This window comes from Trichechus manatus, unplaced genomic scaffold, assembly GCF_000243295.1.
Source record: "Trichechus manatus latirostris isolate Lorelei unplaced genomic scaffold, TriManLat1.0 scaffold00029, whole genome shotgun sequence".
Classification (NCBI taxonomy): domain Eukaryota; kingdom Metazoa; phylum Chordata; class Mammalia; order Sirenia; family Trichechidae; genus Trichechus; species Trichechus manatus.
This window is the reverse complement of record NW_004443965.1, coordinates 2,030,973-2,057,978: the sequence shown is the minus strand read 5'-3', so window position 1 is coordinate 2,057,978 and position 27,006 is coordinate 2,030,973. Positions and strand designations below refer to the sequence as shown.

The following is a 27,006-nucleotide window of genomic DNA, read 5'->3' as shown; positions in this document are numbered from 1 at the left end:
TGTGTCCTGAGGCAATCTCTTGAGATATAAAAGACAGAAGTGAGCAGTGAGACAGGGGGACCTCATACCATCAAGAAAGCAGTGCCAGGAGCAGAGCTGGGCCTTTGGACCGGGTTCCCTGCGCAGAGAAGCTCCTAGTCCAGGGGAACACGGAAGAGAAGAAGGCTGACAGAGAGAAAAAGCCTTCCCCTGGAGCTGATGCCCTGAATTTGGACTTTTAGCCTACTTTACCGTAAGGAAATAAATTTCTCTTCGTTAAAACCATCCACTTGTGCTATTTCTATTACAGCAGCACTAGATGACTAAGACATATTCTAACATGCATATAGGAAATAAACGTGGAATTATAGCTGCCTCAATGAGGGGAAGTTTGTGGTAAATAGTGCCACACACACTTTTACTCTCTCCCTGCCTGTGTTGAACATCTGTAATTGATTATGGCATTCTTTCTCAATGCAACCTACTAACTAGTTTCACCACATACTTCAAATCACCACTGTTGGTCAGATTTAGCATTTGAGATTCTAGAACTAGCTTTCCTTGTGTAATCCTTTTCTTGTACCTATTTGCATATCTGTACATTAAGGTTTGTCTACATATTCCAAGTTTATATTTTGGGTGTTATTTCTCCCTCCCACATGGTGTGCTTTGTAGTATCAACAAAGCAATATTGTAAGCAAATAACTATCATCACAATGATAATAATAAGCATTCATTGTGTATTTACTATGTACCAGGCACGGTACTAAGTATTTAACATGTATTATATCACTGAGTTCTTGTAACATCTCTATGAGTTAGAGACCATTATTATCCCCATATTATAGATGAAGGGACTAGAGCAAGACTAAATAGCTGGTGAATTGTATAGCCTGGATTTAAACAGAGCCCACCTATCTTCTGAGCCCAGACTCTTAACCTCTCAGCTATTGCTTCCCTAACAAAGAATGAGTTAAAATAAAAATGATTCATGGGTGAACATGCTGGTTTTGACTGTGCTGTCACTAGGCTAGAATAAAAGCCACTTCCTTTGTACTTACCAGGATTCCCAACCAACTTAACACTACTTTTTCAAAATCTCTGTCTAAGAGATTTGTAGTTTTGTGTGTATTTCCAAAAAAATTTTCTGGTAGACTTTATAAATATGGCTTAGATTTTTATTAACCTCCTTTGCTCTTATCTTTCTATATCTCAGAAAACCTTTATAATTTTTGAGAGTAGCTGTCTTTTTAGGCTGTCTTATATGTTCACAGATGGCATTATTTTATCTGTCCTCATACCATCTGTAGCATCAACTTAGTGTATTTCAAATGGTATCATCTTTTACTTATGCAGGAATGAGTTATTAAAACTTTATGTTTGTATAGCATTTTAGGTAAACGTTAGGGTAAAACATTGATTTATTTTATCACAACAATCCTATGCAAAGGAAATTTAATTTCTTTTAATTTTTTGCACTTCATCTTGATATACTTTATATATAGTCTTTGGAATCTGCTTATTAATCAGAACCCATAAGTAAATTCATTTAAGAAATTAAAAAAGAACAAGTATTTATTGAGTGTCTCTAAATGCCAGACCCTGCACTAGAGATTGTCGCCTTCAATTCAATTTAGCAACTATTTATTGAGCACATATTTTGATCCCAGAACTGTGGGGATGAAGGAATGATTGCCTTCCTCACTGAGCTTACAGTCTAGCAGAAAAAAAACAGACAGCAAAGAAATGATACAATTAGAATTTCCACTGTGGAAAGAGAATAGAGGGTGATATGGAAAAGGATGCATAGGGATTACCCCTGGTCTAAGAGGCCTTTCAGAGGAAGGATGAGTAGGAGTTTGCCAAATAGTGTGGAGCTGGTGGGTGGTAGGGACAAGGAAGCGAGTTATCCAGGCAGAGTGGGCAGCAAGTGTAAAAGCCCTGATGTCAGAGGACATGGAGTGGCCAAGATACTGGTAAAAGTTCAGTCTGACTGGAATTTAGAGTGGGAGGAAGAGAGTGACAGGTCACCTGAGGTGAGACTTGTGAGGTAAGCAGACATCACTTGCCTTGTAGGTCAACTAAGGATTCTGGATTTAAACCTAAGGTTAACAGCAAGTCTTTGATGAGCAGATTCAACATGAGCTGACTTGGGTTTTAGGAAGACCACATGGACTGCAGTGTAGAGAATGGGTTGGAAAAAGAGAAGTGGATGTGGGGAGGAAAGTTTGGAGGCTGTTTTGTTAGTCTTTTAGAGAAAATAATTTTGACTTAAACTAAGGTGGTGGCTGTAGAGATGGAAAGAAGTGGATGGATTCAAGAGGCCACCCTACTAAGAATGGAGGAGGCAGTCTATGTGTCTACAAAGTTCTTGCTTGCTTTACTGTGTCATGCTAAAACCAAATGTCTATTCTGCATAGGAGCATCTGAGCTGCAGAAAAATGGAACAAAAAATGAGACCTGAAGTTAGCATAGTGACTGTATTGTGAAAAGACATTACCTCACAGGGTAGTTACAAGGATAATAAAGTAAAAATCACTCAATTAATTGTAAAGTACTCATATTTAACAGTTACTTAGGCAGGACTCTGATGCAAGGTTTCCCTTCAGAGCAATGTGTGTGATATCAATAGAACTTTGATACACAGACGTGTATTCAGTGGCTGATGTCTCCCTTTCCCCCCAATACCATTTCATTTCTTTCATCCACTTGCTTGTTTATTCATTCGTTCATTAAAAACAATGTTTACTCAAGGCCTCCTCTCCACCAGACATGTTTCTTTGTCTCAGTCTTTAATACAACATATGACCATTATATCTAATGTGGGCCTCATTTAGGACACATTTAGCCAGTCAGTCTTCCATTTTAAATTGACAAAGCCTCACCACATCTTCCCAATTGTAGCCATTAATAAAATCCTGCAATCCTGGTCTCCTGTGTCTTCTGATGTCATATTCTATGCACCCCTTTTCCCTTTCTATTGCTACTGCCAGTCTTTGCTCAGTGTGCCCCATTTCAGTCAAGCAGTTGATCAGTTCAATCCCCACCACCACCAAATCGTCTATGGAAGCAGTTGGTTAACTGAATGTTTTTTGACTGAGGTGATCCTTCAGTTCAGTCAGAGTAGAAAATTCATTTGCCCATTGTAGACCTGTTATATAAGCCAAGGTAAAGTAAGCTGTTGTAGCAAATAAACCCAAACCTCAGTAGTTTAAATACAAGAGAAGTTTTTCTTGCTAATGTAAAGTCCAGTCAGTAGTGGATGTGGGAGTGGAAGATATTCTTCTCTACTCAGGGACCCAGGCTGATGTGGGTGACAAGATGTGACATGATGCCACTCACAAGATTGTCCTGAGCATCAGATGACCAAAGGGGAAACTGAGAATGTGAAAGATCATACAGGAAGTTTTTATGGACTAGGCCTTGAAGTGGCTGGCCATATCACTCCTGGCCACGTATCATTGGCTAGAATTCAGGAGCATGGCCACCCTAACTGTAGGGGAGACTGGGAAATGAAGTCTATCTCTTTGCCCAGGAGGAAAGGAAAACCTGTGAGCAGCCAGCCAGTCTCTACTAAACTTTCCTAATGACTTTTCTTGTATGGTACCTGCTCTCTGATTCAAATGATTATAAGGGAGGAGCAGTTGATATGGAGAGAAAATCTCCTTTGTCTTTTTCTAAATGGTTGCATCACAGTCTTAGGCATTTGAGTGGGAAACATCTGTGTTCTGAATTCCTAACATATCTAATAATTGCTATTACTCTCTTCTCACAGGGTAATAAATGCTCGGCTTGATGCTGTGTCTGAAGTTCTCCATTCAGAATCTAGTGTATTTGGTCAGATAGAAAGTCATCTACGCAAATTGCCAGACATAGAGAGAGGACTCTGCAGCATTTATCACAAAAAAGTAAGTGTGATAGAAATTGTGTCTGTTAAAGCTGGTAATATCCCTCAGCATGAGACTACAGGAAGTTAAAAGTAAACTTCTCAGAGCATTATTTTTATTATTATTATTTTAAGTTTTGCTGAATCCTCAGAGATTTTTATTGCACAAATTAAGGTTATTCCAATTTTCCATTGTAAAAAGTAAAGTTTGATCACTTATACTAAGCTACAGCAATACATATTATAGGCCCTTCTACTATAATGCAGGATAGTCTCATGTTTCATCTGCCAAGTACAGACCCTCAGGAAAATAGGGAAGTTACTTAGACTTGCTACTTTAGAAAAAAGATGCTTTATTTCTTTTGATCTCAGAACAACTCCTTATTTGACTTAACCAAGGGAAAAATCTGCTGATATAATATTTGTGGTGGTATTAAATACAAACCTGTTTGGATGTTGCAGGTGAGTAAAAAGCATCATTTTGATGTTCATTATTAAGCTTTAGACTTTAGTCATAACAGTGACGAGGGATTTTCCACACTTAGGGAAATAATTCATTTTATCTTCAAAATATGCCTAAAGTAATAAAAAAATTATCAATTAATAATGTTTATAATAATTGTTAATAAACTTTTTATAGTGTTTTACCTTTTGCAGAAGTCACTCACATACATTATACCCTTTGTTCCCTGTAAAAACTTTATGAGATTGACAAGATACTGTGTTTACCGCCTTCTTACTAATGGGTAGCGACCCTGAGAGAGGGTTAGGAAATTGTTAGTAAGTGACAGAACTATTAGTACTTAAACCCAGGGTCCTTGACTGCCACTTCCATGGAGTTATTAGTGGATATGTCTTTTGGACACTAACATTTTGAATGTAGTTGTTTTGATTGCCTTTTTTTCCCTCATTGCCACTTTTCATAAGCAAGTGATATATTTTGCCCAAATATAAATCCTTGCCGATTTAATAATTATACTTTAGAAAAATTTTTACATACCCAAATTTTAGTTGCGACCAATTTTTTATTGTTGTGTTGTTAAGTGCTGTTGAGTCAGTTCCGACCCATAGTGACCCTATAGGACAGAGTAGAACTGCCCCACAGAGTTTCGGAGGAGCAGCTGATGGATTTGAACTACTGACCTTTTGGTTAGGAGCCAAACTATTAACCACTATGCCACTAGGGCTCCAGTTTTTTATTAGTGTTTACTGTTTTTCAGCCTTTTTCCCCCCATAAGGTTTTACTAGAACAGTAAGTACTACCTTTGAGAATACTTGCAGTGCCTAAGAGGACTTATGTAACTGTTCAATATGCGTCAGCTAAATTTGAAAACAAAGTACAAGATAGAATTGGGAATACCAATCCGGAGAGAGAAAATGCGTGAGTTGCTTATGGGGTCAGTGCAGTCTATTGTACCATTATTTGGTACACTATGTCGTTATTTTGCTGGTGGTTGCAGAAGCTGCACTGAAGTCGAATGTTTTATGGTTGCCGTTTTTGAGGTTACAGAGTTGATGTGAAACCATTTGTTATTTTGCATCCTTGGCCCAGTGCCTGACAATCAGTGTATATTATCCTTCATCAAGCAATGGATCTCCGAGCACAATGCCTTCAGTATTTGAAAGAATTCACTGACAGATGTCAGTGATTTTTGTTTTTGCTCAAGAGAAAATAAGATCAAAGCTGAAAAATTTTCAATTGTGCCTCAAAAGAGCTGAATCAGGCTGTCCATGGCATCAGGATGGTAGTCTTATTCCATACAGCTGTGATTTTCTTATGCTCTGCTGCCTCTCTCTAAAGTTTATTTTGATGTGTACACTTCTATTTACAAAAGTATCAAAACTTTGCTAAAAGTCAGAATCTAATTCATTTAAAAAGTTTCCAATGTGCAGAGTAAGAATGACTTTTATCTTTCCTAAAGGAACTTATGACTAACTCAGAAGCTGTTCCTTGTGACTGTTTTAATGTTTTCGCCAGAATGTGCCTAAAAATTGATTTGAGAAGTAAAGAGTAGAAATGATTTTACCAAATTTTTCATAGTTTAGTTAGCTGGCTGTTGGAACACGCCATCAGACACGTGTCTCTTCTTTGATATTAGCTTACTCTAAATAAACTCCAACTGTATGAGTGGTGTTCTGGGTACAGTCTGTGCCAGTGATGTGAACTTCATAAAATAGTAAGGAATGCTCTAGTTGGATGTTGTGAAAGTGATAAGCCGAGGCCATATGCCTGTGTTGAAAGTGCCATGGAATAAGCCAAATATGTATTTTTAAGATGATAATAATAGAGGATCCCAAGTGGGCTGACCCTGGTATTTTAAAAATAATTTATTTCGATAGTAAAACTTCAAATGTCTTGCTTACCCCATTGTTTTCTAGCTCCTACTGTTACTGTTGAGCAGTCTGAAGCAACTCTGATTCCTGATTCTTTGTGTAACTTTTCTTTTTTCTTTTCTTTCTTCACAACTCCCTCCCCTGAAAATTGGAGGATTTTCCGTTTGTTCTCAGTGTTCTAAAATTTCATGGTGATTTGCTTTGATTTGGTTCTGTTTTCATCCATTGTATTGGGTCCTTCTAATCTGGCAACTTGAATCCCAAATTATTGCTTTAGTAATTTCTTTCTTCCCATATCTTCTGTTATTCAAATTGATTGAATCTCCTTGATTGGTTATCTACCTTTCTTCTGTATATTCTACTATTTTCTATCTCTTTGCCTTTTGCTTTACTTTCTGAGAGATTTCATCATCTTTATCTTCTACCTCTTCTATTGAATTTTTCATTTCTGCTATCTTGGTTTTAGTTTCCAAGAATTTTTGTTGCTGTTTTCTGAGTGTTCCTTCTTTTTTAAATAGCATCCCATTTTTGTTTCATGACTGCAGTATCATCTGTTTCACTAAAGATATTTATAATTGGTTTTTAGACGTTTTCTTCTATCTGTATTGTCTCTTTTCTTTCCACGTTTGTTGATTGTTTGGTTTGGTCTTTGCATTTCTTGTTAGCATTTTTTCTCAGATGTGTGCTCGTTTTTGAACAGTGAGAAACTGAAGTGCTCATAGGAACATGCATACAGTTGAATGTGGCTTGTAAAATATAAGGTGACTGTAGAGTGAACTGACTAGGCTATTTATTAGGAGAAATCCTGCTGTGTAGTAGCTTTAGAATTTTCCTCCAGGACTTGTGAGATACCCAAGAAACTCAGCCTCTTCATTGGCCGTCAGTGTTCAAGGAACTAGAAGGGGGCAAATGCTCTCAGTATGCATTTTGCAACCATTTCTTAATCTACCTGCTTTTGGAGGTACCCTCATCCTTCACTGTGCTTGGTATGAGTCCAGATACCCTCTGTCTTACCTTTTCCAGAGAATAAAACTAGTTTTATGTAGAGTAGGGGAGTGGTGATTGCCCAGTGGCTTGGAAATAAATAGGGATTGAGAAATTTAATCGCTTCTTAAATTGTTTTAAACCAATCCTCCCCTTTGCCAACTTCTACTTCCAGAGGTAATTTGTGCTGCCAGTCCCTGAGTCTTTTAGGATTCTTGGTGTAAATCAAGTTGGGTATCAGTTTTCCTCACAGCCAGCTTAAGATTCAGATATCTTAAGCCTTCTAAGTCAGTTACCACTTGACCATTTACTTTTTAGCTTCCAAGATGTTGTTGCTGGTTGTCTTCTCTCCTGGTTATTCTTACGGCTTTATGCCTTCTTAAACAACCTCTTGACTATAGTTTCAAGACGGAGTGAAATTAGATTCATGTTTCAGCCTACTATCTTTACCAGAAGCTCAAATGTAAAAATAGTTTATGTTCATGTTAAAAATTTCAATTGCATACAAGGGTATAAAATAAAGAGTAAGAAGTCTTCCTCTACCATCCTTTATCCACTAACCAAAGGTAACTGGAGTAAGTTACATATGTACAATTCCAGAAATTTTTTAATATTTTTATTTATATACCTGAAAATGTCTTAATGCATGTCATCTAAAGAATCACAAATATGATTTTACTATATAAATAGATAAATACATTTACATATGTGTATATATATATGTGTGTGTGTGTGTGTGTGTGTGTATAAATATGTAAGTATATGTATAAAGGTTTGCAATTCTAACCCAGCCAGTGGCTCTGCAGAAGAAAGGCCTTGCAAACTGCTTCTGTAAAGATTATAGCCAAGAAGACCCTATAGAGCAGTTCTACTTTGTAACACATGGGGTCACCGTGAGTCGGAGGCCAACTCGATGGTGGCTGACAACAACAGTAATACTTAATATATGTTGAAATTATGGAGTTCCATATCAATCTGTACATATGTAATGTTTTTTTAACTGTTTAATAGTGTTGCATTGTATGAGTCTTTCCTAACAAGACCCCAGTTGCTGGATATTTGCTTCTTATTATCTTTTTAAATATTATTGCAAACAATGCTACTGTGAATATCCAGATACGCGCTTTCCACCCTGCATGTTCAAGTATATTTTTAAACAAATTCCTAAAAGAGGAATTGCTGAGTCAAAGAGATATACATTCTTTTATTATGAAGATATGCCAATCTCTTCAAAAAGATTACACCTCTACTAATAGTATATAAGTGTCTTTTTCTCTGCACCCTGAGTGACATGGTAATTATCAAGCTTTTAAGCCTCTGATATTCTGATAAGTAAAAAAATGTGATCTTGTAGTTCTAATTTGCTTGTCTTTAATTATGTGTCAGATTAATCATGTGCTTTTTGAACATTCACTTTCTACGAGCTGTATATTCGTTTGTTTAGCCATTATTATTTTGGATTATTCATCTTTTTCTTGTTGATTTTTAAGAGCCCATTATATGTGGGAGAATTTTACCCTCTATATCTTACATGTCTTGCAGATATTTCCCCCAGAATTGTCCTTCATATTTTGACATTATTTACTGCATTTCTTGCTATATAGTCAGTGTATCTTAAAATAAAAAAGTAATGAAGAATATAGTATTGCTGGCTTTACTAAACCTGGCTCAAATTATTTTCTTTATAGCTTTAAAACACTAATTTTATACAGTGTTTAAACTGTTGGTTTAATATTTAGAAGATGCGTATCACCAATACTTTAATTAATAAAATTATAAAATAAAATTTCTTCTTATTCTGATTCTTACTTGTAAAAGAGTACTTGTTTAAGCTTTTTTTTTTTTTAACATATTTTATGCTATTTAGGTAAAAAATATTTCTATTTTCAGTGCTCTACCCAAGAGTTCTTCTTGATTGTCAAGACTCTGTATCACTTGAAGTTGGAATTTCAAGCATTAATACCTGCTGCTAATTCTCACATTCAGTCAAAATTGCTCCAGACAGTTATTTTAGAAATTCCTGAACTCCTCAGCCCAGTGGAGCATTATCTAAAGATACTTAATGAACATGCTGCCAAGTAAGTAGCAGACCCTCACTTCTTCCTTTCCAACGGTGAACTTGATCTTGCACATTTGCTGTTTAGATTCTTAATTTTCACTAGAAGTAATAGAAGAAGTTGCATGTACACATATGAAATTAGAATCTTGATTGGATACTAAAGGTCTCAGTGTTCTGTACTACAGCTGGAAGTAACACTTTGCTGTCTAAAATTTAGGCAGTTCACCATCCAGGTCAGATGTTTTACTTCCACAGCTATCACTTGGTAATAAGATAAAGCCTAAGCAAAGCCAAGTAGTAGCAGTTAATTAGCCCAAACATGGTGTCAAATCACATCTTGTCCTCATTTGCTAACTATCTGAGGATGGTTGCCTTATATTTAGAATCTGGAGAAGCAGAGTTATCCCTTGAGAGATAGTCATTTCAGTTTCATCCCACAAACAGCTTTATATAAAAGGAAAATCATTTCACAGTATTTACATTTGTGTTTGTTTTCTGAGCCAACAAACAACAAATACTTAATTATCTCTTGGTTTCACCATGGGAATCATTGAACTTACAAGATGAAAATGACATTAGGGTCGTTTTGTCTCTCCTCAGAGAAATTACGAGACTTACCCATAAGTAGTGGAAGAGCTGCAACCAGAACCCCGTTTTCCTGACTTCCAGCTCTTTCATCATGCTACAAAAAATAATTGGTAACTTGCCTAATTAATATGTTTCAATATATGTATTTGCATTTTTTTTATTTTTTAGAATTGGGGATAAAACTGAGTTATTCAAAGACCTTTCTGACTTCCCTTTAATAAAAAAGAGGAAGGATGAAATTCAAGAAGTTACTAACAAGATCCAAATACATTTGCAAGAAATACGAAGAGTACTAAAAAATCCTTCTGCACAATATGTGACGGTATCAGGACAGGAGGTAGTGTCAAACAAATTTTTGCCTTGCCTTAGTTCTCCTCAAATAGAAAAGCAATTTTAAATGCAAATACAAATCTGAGGATAAGATATAAGTATCATTTAAAAATTTTTCTGTTTCATTCCTTAGAAATATGTTTTAATACCTTGGTTTGATAAGATTATTTTAATAACAGTGTATGTTTTGTAATTTATGTTAATGTCTTGGCAAAATCATGCAATTTATCATTGTATGTATTTTAGTGTTATCTATTGAAATTGTATTATAGAAAACTCTGGCTATTGTGAATAATAACTTACAGAATTCATTTACTCTAAATCTAAGAGAGAAAAGTTAGTTTTTGATCCTTGGCCTTGCAGATGATGAAATGATGTAAAAACCAACCACCTTAAGGTGATTATATCACTGAAAAATGATGGTAGGAGTGGTAGTAACAAAAACGAAAAACCAAACCTGTTGCAGTTGAGTTGATTTGACTCATAGTGACCCTATAGGACAGGGTAGAACTGCCCCATAGAGTTTCCAAGGAGCGCCTGGTGGATTCGAACTGTCAACCTTTTGGTTAGCAGCCATGGCACTTAACCACTGCGCCACCAGGGTTTCCGTGGTAGTAATAGTAACATCGAAACTTATCTGACTTCAGGGAGGGTAATGCTAGTCAAAATCAGCCCAAGACTGATCCCTTTGAGATAGAGGTTGGACATGTCTCGACCCTCCAACCTTTTTATCAATTCTGGCACCTGTGGCTACTGGCTCTGCCACCAGACCCCTTCTGGGACTGTTGCTGTTGGCTCTGCTGCTGGACCCTTTCCAGGCCTCTCACTGTCCCCAGTGTTACAGCTCTTGACCGGTGTTACAGCTCTTGACCGGTGTTACAGCTCTTTTAGGCGGTTCCTTGCCTCATGTGTCTCTCTCTGTCTCAGCTTCTTTCTGCTTCCTTCCTTCTGCTTCTTCCTGCTGCTTCTTGCTTCTTTCTGTCTGACAAACCTCAGTGGGGCTGGCTGTGTATGTACACAAACTGTTCGTAAATTTCAAGGCATGGCCCTCCCACTAGGGCCATGAACTGACCAGTCCCCTCTTGGTAGGCCACAGAGGATTAATTTGCATAGTAGGCATGGCTGGGCTGCAACTCACCTCATTTGCGTAGTGTGTTGGCCAATCCTGCAAGGTGCATACCAGTCACAGAGCAGGCTACAGCCCAAGACCAGACAAAAAGTATCAAATTAATTTGGTTACAGCTTACCCAGGAAATGTCAATCAACCTGGATAAAAGTAACAAACCCTCTGGGGTAGGAAACTAGGGCAAAGATAACTTTTCAAGGCTTAGGGGAAAAATCTCTCAAATTGTTTTTCTAAAGAACCAAGGCAAAAGACCACATAAAGAAACTCATTTTTACCACAATCACACAGTGATTAAAGGGCTAATTTTCCTCTTTGAAGTCAGATGTTAACCAGTTGCCATCAAGTTGAGTCAGACTCATGGTGATCCTCCATGTGTATCAGAGTAGAAACGTGCTCCATAGGGTTTTCAATGGCTGATTATTTGGACATAGATTGCAGGCCTTTCTTCTGAGGTGCCTCTGGGTAGACTCGAACCTCTAGTGTTTCAGCTAGCAGTCAAGTTCTTTAACTGTTTGTACCACACATGAACTCCTAAAGTCAGATGTAGAGCTGTTAAAAACAAAATAACAAAACTATAGTGAAAACCTACATTTAATGAATAATCCATAAGATTATAGTACTGTTTAGAATGTGTACTTTTGTTTCAAGTTTGATATTAATATCTGAGTGATGTTAATATCTGTATGAAAATGAGAAAAAAAAGTATGCTGGTTTGTATGTGATTTCTGTGTGGTTGTACCTTTTGGTTCTATTCTGAGTCTTTTGGCATGCTGCCTCTACATCTTATCTTAAATAAAATACCTATAACACAACTGAAGGAATTTGAGAAATTCTACTTTATTAGAATAGTAAATTAGGGCATTGGTGAATAATTTCTTTAGGATGAACATTTTACTCACATTTTTAAAGAATAGCCCTTTTTCTAATGGAGAAAAGCTTAATTTCAAATTATAATTTTAGTATCAATGTCGGCTTTTTACAAATACCCAAAAGATTGTTGATTATATGGTTATTTGAGGTAAGAAACTCTACAGTAAATTTACAATTTTTATTAAAATGTTTATTAATCTTATGCCACTGAATAAATTTAATTATTGATTATGTTAGCCTGCCTTCACGGCTAAACTTATTAAGATGTTATACATAGGCAGCTCTACACTAAAGAAAAATAATTTGACAATATTTACATTTATGTTTATTTCCTGAACAGGCAAACATCAAATATTTAATGTATCTCTTAGTTTCACCATGCAGTCATGAGCCTTGCAAAGGGTCATAGGGTCACTATTTGGACTATTTTTTGGCCATCAGATAACAACAGTAGTAAAAGATATGTAGTAGAAAAGTTGCTATTTAGTGTTACAGTAGGAAAAGCTAAGTATAAGTGCCAGTTCTGCCACTTATATGCTAGGTGACCATGGAGATGTGGCCTCCGTTGTTGGAAGACTATTGTGGAGACCAGTTGAGTTAACACACTTGGAAGTGCTTCCTAAAGCACTGTGCTCTTGTTATTTATATAATAATAATAATGTTAGCCTACCATTTTCACTTATTAGAGCTCAAACTGTGTTAAGTGTTTTACATATATTATCTCTTTTACTCTTTGTAACAACACAAAAAGATGATTGTTACAGTCTTTCAGAAAAGGAAATCGAAGTTTGTAATAGTTAAGTTACCCAGTACCCAGTCACGAGCTGGATTCTAGCCCAGTTCTGCCAGACTCCAAAATTTACAGTCGTTCTACCACATCATTATTTCACTCCTGTCACCAATATTAATACCAGAAATTTTCAACACCATGAATTTTATTTGATAAAATCAAGATACTTTAGATCCCATACTATTCAAATTAAGATAAGGCTTGAATCTCATAAGACAGCCCTGTATTAGCAATTTTAAAGTAATAATGACAGAAAATGACCTGGAATTCATAACAGATAGTAGATTGGTTAGTTATTATCAGTGGGGTGTTGGTGTTGAAGAAAAAGCACAGCATGGAGACTGAGTAATCAGATTATAGATAATTCGGGAGGAAGATAGATCATGTTGTTATTCTTTATATCTTTACTAGGTTAAGAGGATGAATTTGAAGCAAGACATTTCTTAGATATTAACAGTAGAATGGATTCTTACTGGTTTTTAACAACCTTTTCTTGAATTTTAATAGTACATTAATACAGAGTTACTTTTTTAAATTTAATTTTATTTATTTTGTTGTTGTTGAGAATATACACAGCAAAACATACACCAATTTAACAGTTTCTACATGTACAATTCAGTGACACTGATTACATTCTTCGAGTTCTGCAACCATTTTCACCCTCCTTTTCTGAGTTATTAACATAAACATAACATTAACATAAACTCACTGCCTCCTAAGGGTCCTATCTGATCTTTTGAGTTGCTGTTGTCAGTTTTTCCCAGATAGATAGATCTCATAAGAGTATAATGCTCAAGGAAAACACTTTTTACTAGTTAAGCTCAACTGTTGTTTGTTGTAAGAAGAATTCAGGGGATATTTTTGGTGTAAGGTTTAAAGATTATGTCAGGGCAATAGTTTCAGGGGTTCATCTAGCCTCCGTGGCTCTAGAGTCAGAATTACTTTAATGAAGTGTTCTGAGAATTAGTGATTCTATTCATTCAAAGACTAAATGAATCCTCAATACTCAGCATCATTATAATAAAATTCTGTCTGTTTAAAAAATTGTAATAAAGGTGTCCAGAAATTATTTAGAGATACTTAAAGGACTGAGAACAGAGGCCATCAAATATAATTACCTCTGAGAAGTGAGGGAAGCAGGAGGAAACCTATTTTGTTTTTTATTTTATACACTTTTGTCTGAAATTTTATTTCCATGGACATGGTCCATGGATCTTGCTGTTGTTACTAAAAATGGACAAATAAATGTGCCAGACTGTCAAGCCAGTGTTATTTTTTGCAACCTTCGTTTTTCACCTCTGTTACCAGTTTTTATATTCTTATTAGAACAGTAAGCAAATCTATGGTTGGTGCCTTATTGTCTCAGACGCTGAAAGTATTGGTTTATAACGAATGAAAGCAGAAACTTAGTTTTTTCATAAGACACTGTTTCTGTGACAGTCTGTACCTATTTTATGTATATGGAGAAGTATCTCTTAACCTTGAATCAAATACGGAATGGATGGATAGACTTTAAATTTGGGGCAGTGTTAATACATTTTATTATTCTTAGGAAAAAGCAAAGACATACTAGGGGAAATTCTTTAGAAAAAATTGTATTAATTCACAGCATGCAGCAAATTCAAGAATCCGTTTAGTATGTTTAAAATGTGGAGAGTGTTTTCTGTTCAATCTTCTAAACAAAAAATATTTGAAAATTCTTAAGGGAGAGAAAGAAAAGGAGAAGGGAGTAGGAATGTACTAAATGTGGTGCTGCAGAAATCAGTTTCTGGAGTGAGTTAAGAATTTCAGCAAACCCAGCAAGGTTGCCCACCTAAAGACAACACAGGCTATAGTTTGAGTAACAGTATCTGACATGTAACAAGACAGAATTGGGTCCCAAGAGAATATGGGAGATTGCTAGAGCAAATCAAGGCAGAGTTCTCACATTGATGCCTAAGAGACAAAGTCAGAAACTACAGAACAGGGAACACTATTGGGAGAACTTTCTAAGATTTTTGTAAATACATGCTAACTTCCAATTTTAATTTGCTTCCTTTTCATTAGCAGTACAATCCTTAAACAAAAGGACTATCTGTTCATTCTGAGAATGTGTGATAAAGGGAATAGCTTGAGAGAAAAAATCCTATTCTATAGCTAGTGTAAACTAAAAACCAAACCCATTGCCATCAATTTGATTCTGCCTCATAGCTACCCTGTAGGACAAAGTAGAACTGCCCCGATAGGGTTTTACAAGGCTGAAATCTTTATGGGAGCAGACTGCCACATCTTTCTCCCGCAGAGCTGCTGGTAGGCTTGAACTGCCGACCTTTTGGTTAGCAGCTAAGCGTTAACCACTGCGCCACTAGAGAGGAAAAAAAAAGCATCTAGTTAATGACACCTCAGAGTAGGAGCACAGGCGGAAGAACCTGAGGACCACTGAAAGATAAAAGACGACTTACAGGACCAGCCTCTGCCTGGGGACATGTCCCTAGGGGTTTAAAAGCAGGAGTCCACACTGGTTTCGCTGACACTCTATTTTCCGTCCTACCTGGTTTGTGCTTGACTATTAACTTGAAGATTAGTTCAAATCCACCCAGGGACACTGTGGGAGATAAGCCTGGCAATCTGCTTTCATAAAGATTATAGCCAAGAAAACCCTATGGAGCGGTTCTACTCTGTAACATATGGGATTGCCATGAGTCGGAATTGAGTCACTGGCAGGGGTTTGGTGTTTTGGTTTTACTGGCTCTATATATGTGGTTTGCTTGAGTGTTGTGGCCCCTAGTGTAGACCCTTGATTTTTACAAATTTAACAGTTATGGTCCAAACTATTCCCAAGGTGCTCCAAGGAACTGTAATCAGTAGCTATTTGTAATGTGTGTAAGGCATGGATTTGAATCCAGAGCTGCGATACTGAGTGTGAGGGTAAATCTATTCAGTAAGTCAGCCAGCCTAGCTGAGTGTCCAGCACCCACACTGAGGCAGTTTTACTGACGTCTTCTCAAAATTGGCTTCATCCCTTAGACAGTAACTATTGGCGAGCTCTGTGTCAGTGATAAATGGATCTGGACATGTCCTTCTGAAATATGAGTGATGCAATATGTTCCTGAATTCTGCCGTTTGCCTTTGACACAGCTCTTCCCATTATATAAAAAGGCCAGTATGTCATCTCATAGAACATTTTAAAATAGCATTTAGGTAGAATTTTTTTAAGCAAAGCTTTAAAATGGTTTTATTTTCCCATCAATGATATTTATTTTGTGGGCCCTGCTGGCTCAGTGGTTAAAGCGCTTGGCTGGTAACTGAAAGGTTGGCTGTTCAAACCCAGCAGCCACTCCATGGGAGAAAGATGTGGCAGTCTGTTCCTGTAAAGATTTATAGCCTTGGAAAGCAGTTCTACCATGTCCTATAGGGTTGCTATGAGTCGGAATCAACTCAACGGCAGTGGGCTTGGTTTTGGTTTGGGTTCTTCAGTTACTTTTTGTAGCCAAAGAGGACTTTTTTTAAGATTCTTCACTCTTATTAATTTGTGTGTGTCAGATTTGAAACTGTATGAATTCCTGTATACACAAGAGGACATCATTGGTTCCAAAATTTTTGTTAAGGTTGAAAATGTGTTAAATTAACTATTAATTCCTATTGTAATTAATGTAAAAGCTACAGTGTTTCTATTACTGGAAAAGCAAACTCACAAAGTAGGGTGATACTATTAAAAATGTACATATCGTAAATACCCAAAATGTTATAAAGCTGATAAATGTAAAAAAGTTCCCATAGCCACTTCAAAATTAGTGGCAGCCACAGAGCTTCTGGGTTCCATGCTACACAAAATAAGTTTTGTTTTAAGTTTGTTTAAATACAGCATTGAATTTCATTGCAATAATACAGAAATGAGAGCACACAAAGAAAAGATGATGCAGAACAAATGCTAAACTGAAAGATGTGATTGAAGAACTTCATTTGCTTCCTGGCTGACTTCAGAAAAGCTTGCTTGCAGAGCAAAATTGAATCTATAAATATATAGTTCATATAAAAGAAAACACTCATACAGGAAAAACTGTCTTCCTCTCGGAGCCTTGGCGGTGCATTGGTTAAGAGTTCTGGCTCCTAACCAAAAGGTCAGCAGTTTGGATCCACCAGCCGCTCCTGGGAAATCCTATGGGGCAGTTCTACTGTGTCCTATATCGTCACTATGAGTCAAAATCAATTCAGCGGCAAAGGGTTATTTTCCTCTCTTAATAGTTGGGGAAGTGAATGTTTTCTTTATGAGGCTAGATTTAGAGGACTCAGGCTTCTTGAATGAAAACTATTACAGTCTCCTATCCAGAATAGGGAAGGGACCGAATCTCAAACTGTTGTAACATCTATTAATAGAATAATTTAAAATTTTATATATTTAGAAATTTAATCTTATTATCTAAGTCGTCGTCGTTAGTTGCCATTGAGTCGATTTTGACTCATGGTGACCCCGTGTGTGCCAAATAGAACTGCTCCATAGGATTTCCAAGACCTTTCAGAAGCAGATCTCTAGGCCTATCTTTCAGTGCACCTCTGGGTGGGTTCCAGCCGCCAGCCTTTTGGCTAGTAGTTGAGTGCTTAACCGTTTGCGCTGCCTAGTGACTGCTTACCTGAGTAGTAGAATTCTTAAATAAGTGGATATTAATAAATGAAAGAGGTCATTAAGGAAGAAATCACCATCCATGTTATGCATATAGCAATATTATAAACATTAAAGCTCCAAATTACATCCCTTATTACAGATGTTTTGCACGTTATAAATTGTACTTTGTCCCAGGTATTGAAATCCTAATTAATAATATCCGGCTGTATAGACATATATAAACTCTCCCAAGAACAATACTGGATTTTTTGAATGTTTCAAATTTGTAATATTTACTAAACTATTATAACACACTTTTGAGAAAATGAGAAAGTCAAATAGTTAATCATTGAAATATCTAACTGTTTATTTGTATTTATTTTAGTATATGATTGAAATAAAGAATTCTGCTCTATCTTGCATACCAACTGATTGGGTTAAGGTTGGAAGGTAGGTTTAAAAATAAATTTTTTTTATTAACAAATTATAATGACATCTCTATACCTGTGTGCTACTGTGCTGATAATAGCCACATTCTTGAAGTTAAAAGCAGTTTATTCTCCCCTTTTGATTTTCTTATGAAATTTTTAGCCAAAGAGATCATTGTTTTTAAAACATTTTAAAAGGGTATTTTATTTTCATATATTTGTTTTGTAAGTTAGCATTTTATTCTTATAGCTCAGTGTACACTGCAAGCACATGGGAAAAAAAAGCTGAGGAACCTTCAGTTACTAAGATAAATTTGGTGGCTTGAACTTCTTGATGAATACTGTGCCTGACATTTCTTTTAAGAAGCTGAAATTTCATTTTCTACCTCACTGAGCTCTGGATTTCTCTATTAATGCTTTCCGTGGCATGTAGTTATAATGGTTTTTTACATCTTCTTTTTTGTAAGTTATATCATGAACTGATGAAACTAAATTAATCAAAAACAAAATTAGAGAACCAGATTGAGACTCTGCCTTTTCTCCTTGGTTAAACATTAATCCCCAAGAGGGATATGAGAGAAGTATACACTCTTGTGAGTTGTGCTCTTTGTGGAATATGTATTACTACTGTTATTCATAAGTATGAGGTGAAAATGTTAGCATTTGCCTAACGTAGAAGAAGGACTAGTAGCTGGTGAAGGTGTTAAGGGACTCCATGTTAAGGATGAAGGAAAATCTTGACATGATGTGTGAATGATTATTAATTTGTTATTTTAATTTAAAAAGGGAACTATTATCCATTGCCTCTAGCAAAAGGTGTTGAAGGCATAAGCATGGGTTTATTTTGCTCTAATACCATTCCTTTTCCCCCTTGTGCTTCCAGAAATATAGATACCTTAGATTTGAGTATTACCTATTTTAGGAGATACTGTTTTCTCTCTGAAGACATTCTTTTCTTTATTTACTTGTTGTCCTATACTACAGCTGATGAATGGAAATATGCTTTATGAAGAGAAATTACTAAAAATCATTTTAGTCGATCTAGAACAATAACTGAAATGTCTCACCAAATGAGTTTTGCCAGAAGAGAAAGCTATGATAAATACGTTGGCATAGTAATCTAGATGACATAATTTAAAAGCAACAAGCAAGACATAAAGCAGTGCTAACATCTTTTTAACATTCAATAATGAAAATTGAATGAACAAATGAGATGGTTTTGGGAAGCTTCCTTGTGATTCTTTATCTGTTGTTTAGCTATCAGGACCTTGACAAGCATATGTTAGAACCTCATCAGTCAGATCTTGAACATGAAAGGCCCACCCCCTAGTCCAGTGACTTGACATATTAAAGGCAATTGTGACAGTATATTAAAGGAGTGAGGGTACAAACAAAGGTCAGGGTACACTCTGTCATCACCTGCCTATCATTCAACACTGACCTTTTCTTCTTTAAGACCTCATCATAATAATGACTTCAGCAACCGTAACAACCACTGCCACAGAACAACTCCCAACATAGGTGCTCTGCTAAGCACTGTCTAAGCACCGTCGGTCTTGATCCTTTCAACAGTACCTACAGCATTGATACTGTTATTATCCCCATTTGATAGATGAGGAAAGCAATGTTTAGAGCAGGTCAGTTATTTGTCCCAAGTCATCTAAATAGTAATAGTGTGACAGAGTCAGAGCCTTGGCCCAGATTTTCTGGCTGGGGACCCACATGTTCCCCATTGTCCTCTATGACTTCTTGATGAAAAAGATAATCGAGATTATACTCAAGCCCAGAAGAGAAGCAGGTGGCATCTCTTCCTGTCAAAGGCCACTGTGAAGCTCCAGTTAGGTTATGATGAACTTCCTCCTCTTTGATTGTCTCCTGAATTAATGCATTGTTCTTCATTATAATACTTTATATCTTTCTTTTTCTAATTGAAATACTTCAGTCATTAAGAAAAGTATAAAATATAAAGAATAATACGAACTTCACCAATGTATCCACCTCCCAGTTTTGTTAGACTTTATTTTGCCATATTTTCTTCTGATCTTTTCTTAAGGCATTTTCATTTAGTATAATTTAAAGAAAAAAACTTCCTGCTTATGAAATAAAAATTCTAAACTCTGACTTTGCCACACGGATATTGTTTGAAATGCATTTAGAAAGCTTCCTGAACAAAGTCATATGAACTCCAAGTACTTTATTTACAACAAAGATCTTTAGAATCAATAGAATTCGGGACCATAATTAAAGAATGCTGTCTGTTTACAGGTATTTATTTTCAAGGTTCATCAGAGAATAATAAATAACTACTTCAATTTTCTGAAGTGATGGCATTACTGATTTCTTAGTAACCTTGACTTCCTATTTCTGTTTTTCTCTCTCTTCTAGCACAAAAGCTGTGAGCCGCTTTCACTCTCCTTTTATTGTAGAAAATTACCGACATCTGAATCAGCTCCGGGAGCAGCTAGTCCTTGACTGCAGCGCTGAATGGCTAGGTTTTCTAGAGTGAGTTTATAATGAAAAATATAATCTGACTTTTTTGCTGTGAGAATTAGACCGGAAAATCTTTCCATCAAAAAGAAAAGTAGAGATAACTGCTTGCTACCTACCATAAAATAGTTGAGTACATGTTCTTTCTGAGTTTATTTTTAATCCAGTGAAATGTAAGCTCATCTTAGTCTTTGGTGAGAAACCAAATACACTTTATTGTGACTGTCCTAACATTTTGTTGCTAAGGGTGTTTAAGTAGAGTCACTTTTTGAAATTTAACCTTGGAATTTTGTTTACTTATATGAAGACTTAACGTCTCTTTGAGAGTCGGACAAGTATGAGTTAGTTGTTTTGTTTTTATTATCTCCATTTAAATTTTTTCTTCTTATTATTATATTCTGTATATTTTCCCCTAACTTTTTATTTTGAAAAATTTTAAATCTACGGGAAAGTTGAAATGAACACCCATACACTCTTCACCTAGATTTATCAAGTGTTAGCATTTGCCACTTTTGTTTTATCTCTTTCATATGCTTTTCTTTTCCTGAACCATTTTAAAGTAAGTTTTAGACATCATGATAGCATACCTCTTCTAAAAATAAGAGCATTCCGCTATATAATCTTAATATCATTATCACACCTAAGGAAAGTTAATTTAAGAATATATTGAAATTTCATCAAATGCCCCCCACCCCCATTTTTTAACTCAAAAGTCTAATCAAGTTTCATGCTTTGTATTTGGTTATTATGTTTCCTTAGTCTACTTGAATCTAGAATAGTCCCTCCACATTTTTTGTTTTTGTAACAGGGGTTTTTTTTTTTTTTTTTTTTTTTTGAGAGTCTTTACTATCATCTCAAAGAATGTCTCATGTTCTGAATTTAATAGTCATGTGTTCATATTAACAAGTCTCTACTAGAAGACTGAAGACCAATCAATTCCTAGGAATATTAGGTCCATTTAATAATGTCTATAATAACCACATCATGAAAACTAGTAGTAAGAACTGTAAACATTTTTGAGCTCAAACTATGGTCTAAGTCAGTGATGTGCTGGTAAATGACTAACAACCAGCTTTCTGGGAACACCATAGTGTTTGCTGATTTCTGTGGCTGATTTTGAGCTTCTGACATGTCCCTAAGGAGCTCGGTGGCACAGTGGTTAAAACGCTTTGCTGCTAACCTAAGGTCAGTGGTTCAAACCTACCAGGCGCCCCATGGGAGAAAGATGTGACACTCTGCTTCCATAAAGATTTCCAGCCTTGGAAACCCTATGGGGCAGTTCTACTCTGTCCTATAGGGTCACTGTGAGTTGGAATCAATGGGTTTGGTTTTTGGTTTAACACGTCACTGAACTGGAGTTGGGAGGAGATGTATGTACACAGTTGACTTTAGGGAATCTGTTGGAGCCCGCTCCAGCCTACCACTGGTCTAAGCACTTTATTATATGAACTCATAATTTCTCACCAGATCCCTGCGAATAAGTATTATTATCATCCTCAATTTACAAATGAATAAAGTGAGATGCAAAAATATGAAGTACATTGCCCATGAGAAGGGTAAGGAATGAGCCAAAATTCAATCCAGGCCATCTGGTGGTAGGCTGTGTGCCCAAGATGAGTCTCTAGGCATCACCCTACACAGAAATCTCACTGTTAGTCTCTCTCTTAGTAAATATTCAGTGAAGTCTTCAGGAAACTTTAGTTCCATTTCGAGTAAACAACCTAACAATTAAAAACAAGAAAAAAATAGATACTATGTGAGAGTTTTAAAAGGTAGTAAACCAAAACCAAACCTGTTGCCGCTGAGTTAATGTCATCTTACAGTGACCCTGTAGGACAGAGTAAAACTGCCCTGTAGGATTTCCAAGGAGCGGCTGGTGGATTTGAGCTGCCGACCTTTTGGTTAGCAGCCGATCTCATAACCACTGCACTACCAGGGCTCTAAAAGGTAGTAAGTAGGTGCCAATCTCTTTTTGTCTAGGGGAGTCTTAAATTATAGGCTCAGAAGCAGATTTCAAGTTACTTACCCTAAATCTTTTCAGATATCTTGACTCAGACTCCTGAATCAGGATTTGGAAGTTGACTGTATTCTGTTCCTTTCCCAATTCAATTTCCATTTCCCATTATAAGGTTGTTCAGGGTCCTTGAGTCTGTCAGTTTTCCTGACTTCTTTCTTAGTAATATGACTGAGAACATGAAAATTGGACTAAAAGTATTCCTTTTAACCTTCAAGGGCCACATTCTAGAGTCTTGGGGATTTGGTGAGGTTATTCCACATTTACTCTGTTAGTAACATTCATGATTTTATAGATTTGGGTTATGTTCTCTCTTCCTTATTTTTAGACTAAAGAAAGTTCTAATGTCCCAGGCTAAAAACCTTGGCATTATCCTTGATTCTTCTCTTTTGTCTTTTTGTCTGTCTTTAAATTCCTGATTTTCTTTTTTCCCTTTGATTTTTTTTTTTTTTTTCCCATTCTTCTCCTTTTTTCTTCAAGCACCCACTATTTCCGGCACCGATACCATTATTTCTGCATCAGCCTTCTAACTGGGCCCAACTACCAAATTAATCCAGTAGTACTCTGCTTTCATCATATCACTGTTTTGCTGTAGCTGAGAATTGCTAAGAGTTAGCTGGATGGTGCAGGACCGGTCAACATTTTGTTCTGTTATACATGGGATTGCTATGCGTCAGAGCTGACTCGATGGCAGCTAACTACAACAAGCTACCAAGAGTAAGCTAACATGAAAAATGGCATTGCTTGATAATATGATACTCGTGATATATTGCTAGGTGAAGAAAATGATGCAAAAAGTATTAAAATATGATAAAATTCTGCGTATTCTATAACCACATACATACAGGCATACAACCTTCAGATTTTTAATGATTATATATATATATATATGCTTATTGTATCATTACTATACTTACTGGCCATTTATATATCTTCTTTAGAGAAACGTCTTTTCAGATATGTATTCATTATATGTATATTTGCCCTTGCTGCTCTGACTATGAGTGTCAAAGCACTTTTGGCACTAACAAATGGTCAATTTTTCCTACTGTCACTCCCTCCTTCTCAGCTCCCATCCAGGCCACTAACACCCGAATTTGTTACTACCTAGTAGTGTGGGGTTGGAGGTAACTTACCCTGCTGATTCTATAATTTCTGGCATGATAATGAGTGACATTGCTCTCAGTGGTTCCCATTTCAGTTAAAAAAAAAAAAAGCAGGGAGGGATAAGTGATTATTTTGATATGGGCAACAATGTCCTTCCTCCTGTCAATGATATAAATGAGACATGCAAGTTAAATGAAATATTTTATCATAAACTATAAGTATCATTACAACTCTTAAAGAAGCTTGCTTGACCTCTTGGTGTTTGTCCACTTGCTACACCTTGCCAAGTTTCAAAGAGATATAGTGATATCCATTCCTGGAAAAATGACAAGCTGACAAATGGATAACACAGATAACGAACTGATGTTGTTGCTACGTGCCATTGAGTTGATTTTGACTCATAGTGACCCGCTGTGTCAGAGTAGAACTGCCCCACAGAGTTGTCTAGGCTGTAGTCTTTACATCGACAGGGAACTGCCAGAAATCCATAAGAAGACGAATGAGGGGTATCATTGCTGATGTCAGATGGATCTTGGCTGAAAGTCGAGAATACCAGGAAGATGTTTACATTGTTATTGACTATGCAAAGGCATTCAGCTGTGTGGATCATACAAATTGTGAATAACATTGTGAAGGATGGAAATTCCAGAACACTTCATTGTGCTCATGAGGAACTTGTACATAGACCAAGAGGCAGTTGTTCGAACAGAACAAGGGGATACCCCAAAACCCAACCCACTGCTATTGAGTCAATTCTGACTCATAGTGACTCCATAGCGTTTCCAAGGCTGTAAATCTCTGCGGAAGCAGACTGCCACATTATTCTCCTGCAGAGCCGTTGGTGGTTTCGAACCGCTGACCTTTCAATTAGTCGTAGATCACTTTAACCACTGTACCACCAGGGCTCCAGAAGAGGATACTATGTGATTTAAAATCAGGAAAGGTGTATGTCAAGGGTGTATCTTTTCACTGTACTTGTTCACTCTATATGCTGAGCAGTTAATCCTAAAAGCTGGACTACATGAAGAAGAACATGGTAACAAGATTGGAGGAAGACTTATTAACAACCTGTGATATGCAGATGCTTGCTGCAAGCGAAGAGGACTTGAAGCACTGACTGATGAAGATCAAAGACTACAGCCTTCAGTAGTGATTACACCTCAGCATAAAGAAAACAAACATCCTCACAACTGAACCAGTAAGCAACATCATGATCAATGGAGAAAATATTAAAGTTGTCAAGGATTTCATTTTACTTGAATCCACAATCAACGCCCATGGAAATAGCAGTCAGGAACTCAAACGATTTATTGCATTGGGCAAATACGTTGCAAAAGACCTCTTTAAAGTGTTCAAAAGCAAAGATGTCACTTCAAGGACTAAGGTGTGCCTGACCTAAGCCTTGATATTTTAGTCACCTCATATGCATGTGAAAGCTGGACAATGATTAAGGAAGACTGAAGCAGAATTGATGCATTTGAATTGTGGTATTGGTGAAGAATATTAAATATACCATGGACTGTCAGAAAAATGAACAAATCTGTCTTGTAAGAAGTACAGCCAGAATGCCCCTTAGAAGCGAGGATGGCAAGACTTCATCTCACCTACTTTGGACATGTTATCAGGAAGGATCAGGCCCTGGAGAAGGACATCATGCTTGGTAGAGGGTCAGTGAAAGAGAAGAAGACCTTTGACAAGACAGATTGACATGGTGGCTGCAACAGTGGGGTCAAGCATAACAGCAATTGTGAGGATGGCACAGGACCAGGCAGTTTTTTTTTCTGTTGTACATAGGGTTGCTATGAGTCAAAACCGATTCAACAGCACCTAACAACAACAGCAGTCTTTACAGGGAAGATCTCCACAGAGCAGCTGGGTAGGTTTGAACTGCCAACCTTTTGGTTAACAGCCAAGTGCTTAACCATTGAGACCAGGTTTATATCATAACAACATACAACTTTATCACTAAACCACCAGCCAATTTAAGGATCAAATCTAAGCACTATAATTTAATCTCTGGCAGAAAGATATTATTGAGTCCATGGAAGCAGATTAAGGCACTTGGTTCTAAAACTGTTAGGATGGTCAGCAAAGTTACCATTAGATGCCACTAAATGAAGTTAATAAAGAAAAATTACTTTTCATTTGAAAATGCATTTCTAAAACACTTGAACTACTTTTAAGAGAGATTATAATTCAGTTTTTAAAGAATTTGCAATGGAGAAGATTATTCAATATTCAGAGCACCTCTTCTAGAACACAAAAGAAATGACATGTTTTTTGAGAAGGGTTTCCATTCACAGAGTTTCTACAGCCTTAATTTCTTGCAACATTTTGATCAAAAGTGATATGACTAATGCACAACAGTGAGTACCTCAGTAAGAGACAAGTATAATTGTATGGCTGGTATTCAGTCTTTTGATGTTGGGTTCATTGAGGTGAATCATTTTTTTAAATGACATCATATTCACACCATCTGGCACTTTAATAAATAGCATGCATAACAGTCAATGCTGTTCTCAGCTAGGTGCTGTAGCTACAAAATCTCTAGCAAAATTTTAGCCAATATTATTCTTTTTTTTTTTTAAATAAAAACTTTTAATATATTTTTCTTATAATGAAAGTAGTATATGGACATTATAGAAACTTCTGAAATCATGTATTAGGAAAATAAAAGAAATTAAAATCACCAGTAATCTCACCATCTGAAATAATCAGTTAACATTTCAAGTCTCTCTCCATATATGTGTGTATGTGTATATATACATACATTCACACATATATACTTAGCACAATAAATCAAAGAGCAACAACAACAAAATACCTAGGACGCATTTTTAAGGTAGCAACTGAGGGCCAGGGGCCCATCTCCTTAGTGTTGGGGTTTTGCACAGATTCTAACACTGTTATTAGCATTCATGTTATTTGTTTTAATACACTTTAATTAAATGAGAAATAGGTAAATTATATTCATTGTGCTGTCAACTCAGACGAAGTATAAAATGTACTCTGAATATATTTTTTAATTCACAAATATTTAACATGAAATAAAACTGGATAGTTAAAATGTTAAGTTTCTAGTATCTAAAAAAATCATTGTATAATACCTTATTCTAATAACACTAGATAAAGGAGAAATTACAGTTTTAAAAATACTCAAAGTAGTGACAATATAGAAATAATTGATTGTCACAGTAGCTTAATCTGGATATCCTTTTCAAATTGGGAACCACTTTAAACACTTTTGGATTTAAGAAGCAAACAGAATAAATCTGGAAGTTTCTGAAACCCACACTATAATAAATATATATTTTTTTTATTGTACTTCAGGTGAAGGCTTATAGAACAAATAGTTTCTCATGAAACAGTAGTACACATATTGTTTTATGACATTGGTTAACAACCCCACAACATGTCAACCCTCTCCCTTCTCGACCTTTTT

The 27,006-nt window shown here is 36.3% G+C and overlaps 1 protein-coding gene across 4 annotated transcripts in view; it reads left to right on the top strand.

Annotated features, from left to right (window-relative positions):
- MSH3 (mutS homolog 3) overlaps window positions 1–27,006 on the top strand; it is a 202,069-nt gene that overhangs the window by 108,032 nt on the left and 67,031 nt on the right. For all 4 annotated transcript variants that reach the window (XM_023729462.1, XM_023729461.1, XM_023729463.1 and 1 more), the window contains exons 13-17: window positions 3,755–3,887; window positions 9,074–9,261; window positions 9,999–10,167; window positions 17,914–17,978; window positions 20,342–20,458. In XM_023729462.1, coding sequence (XP_023585230.1) covers window positions 3,755–3,887; window positions 9,074–9,261; window positions 9,999–10,167; window positions 17,914–17,978; window positions 20,342–20,458 — 672 coding nt within the window. The remainder of the gene's footprint in view (window positions 1–3,754; window positions 3,888–9,073; window positions 9,262–9,998; window positions 10,168–17,913; window positions 17,979–20,341; window positions 20,459–27,006) is intronic.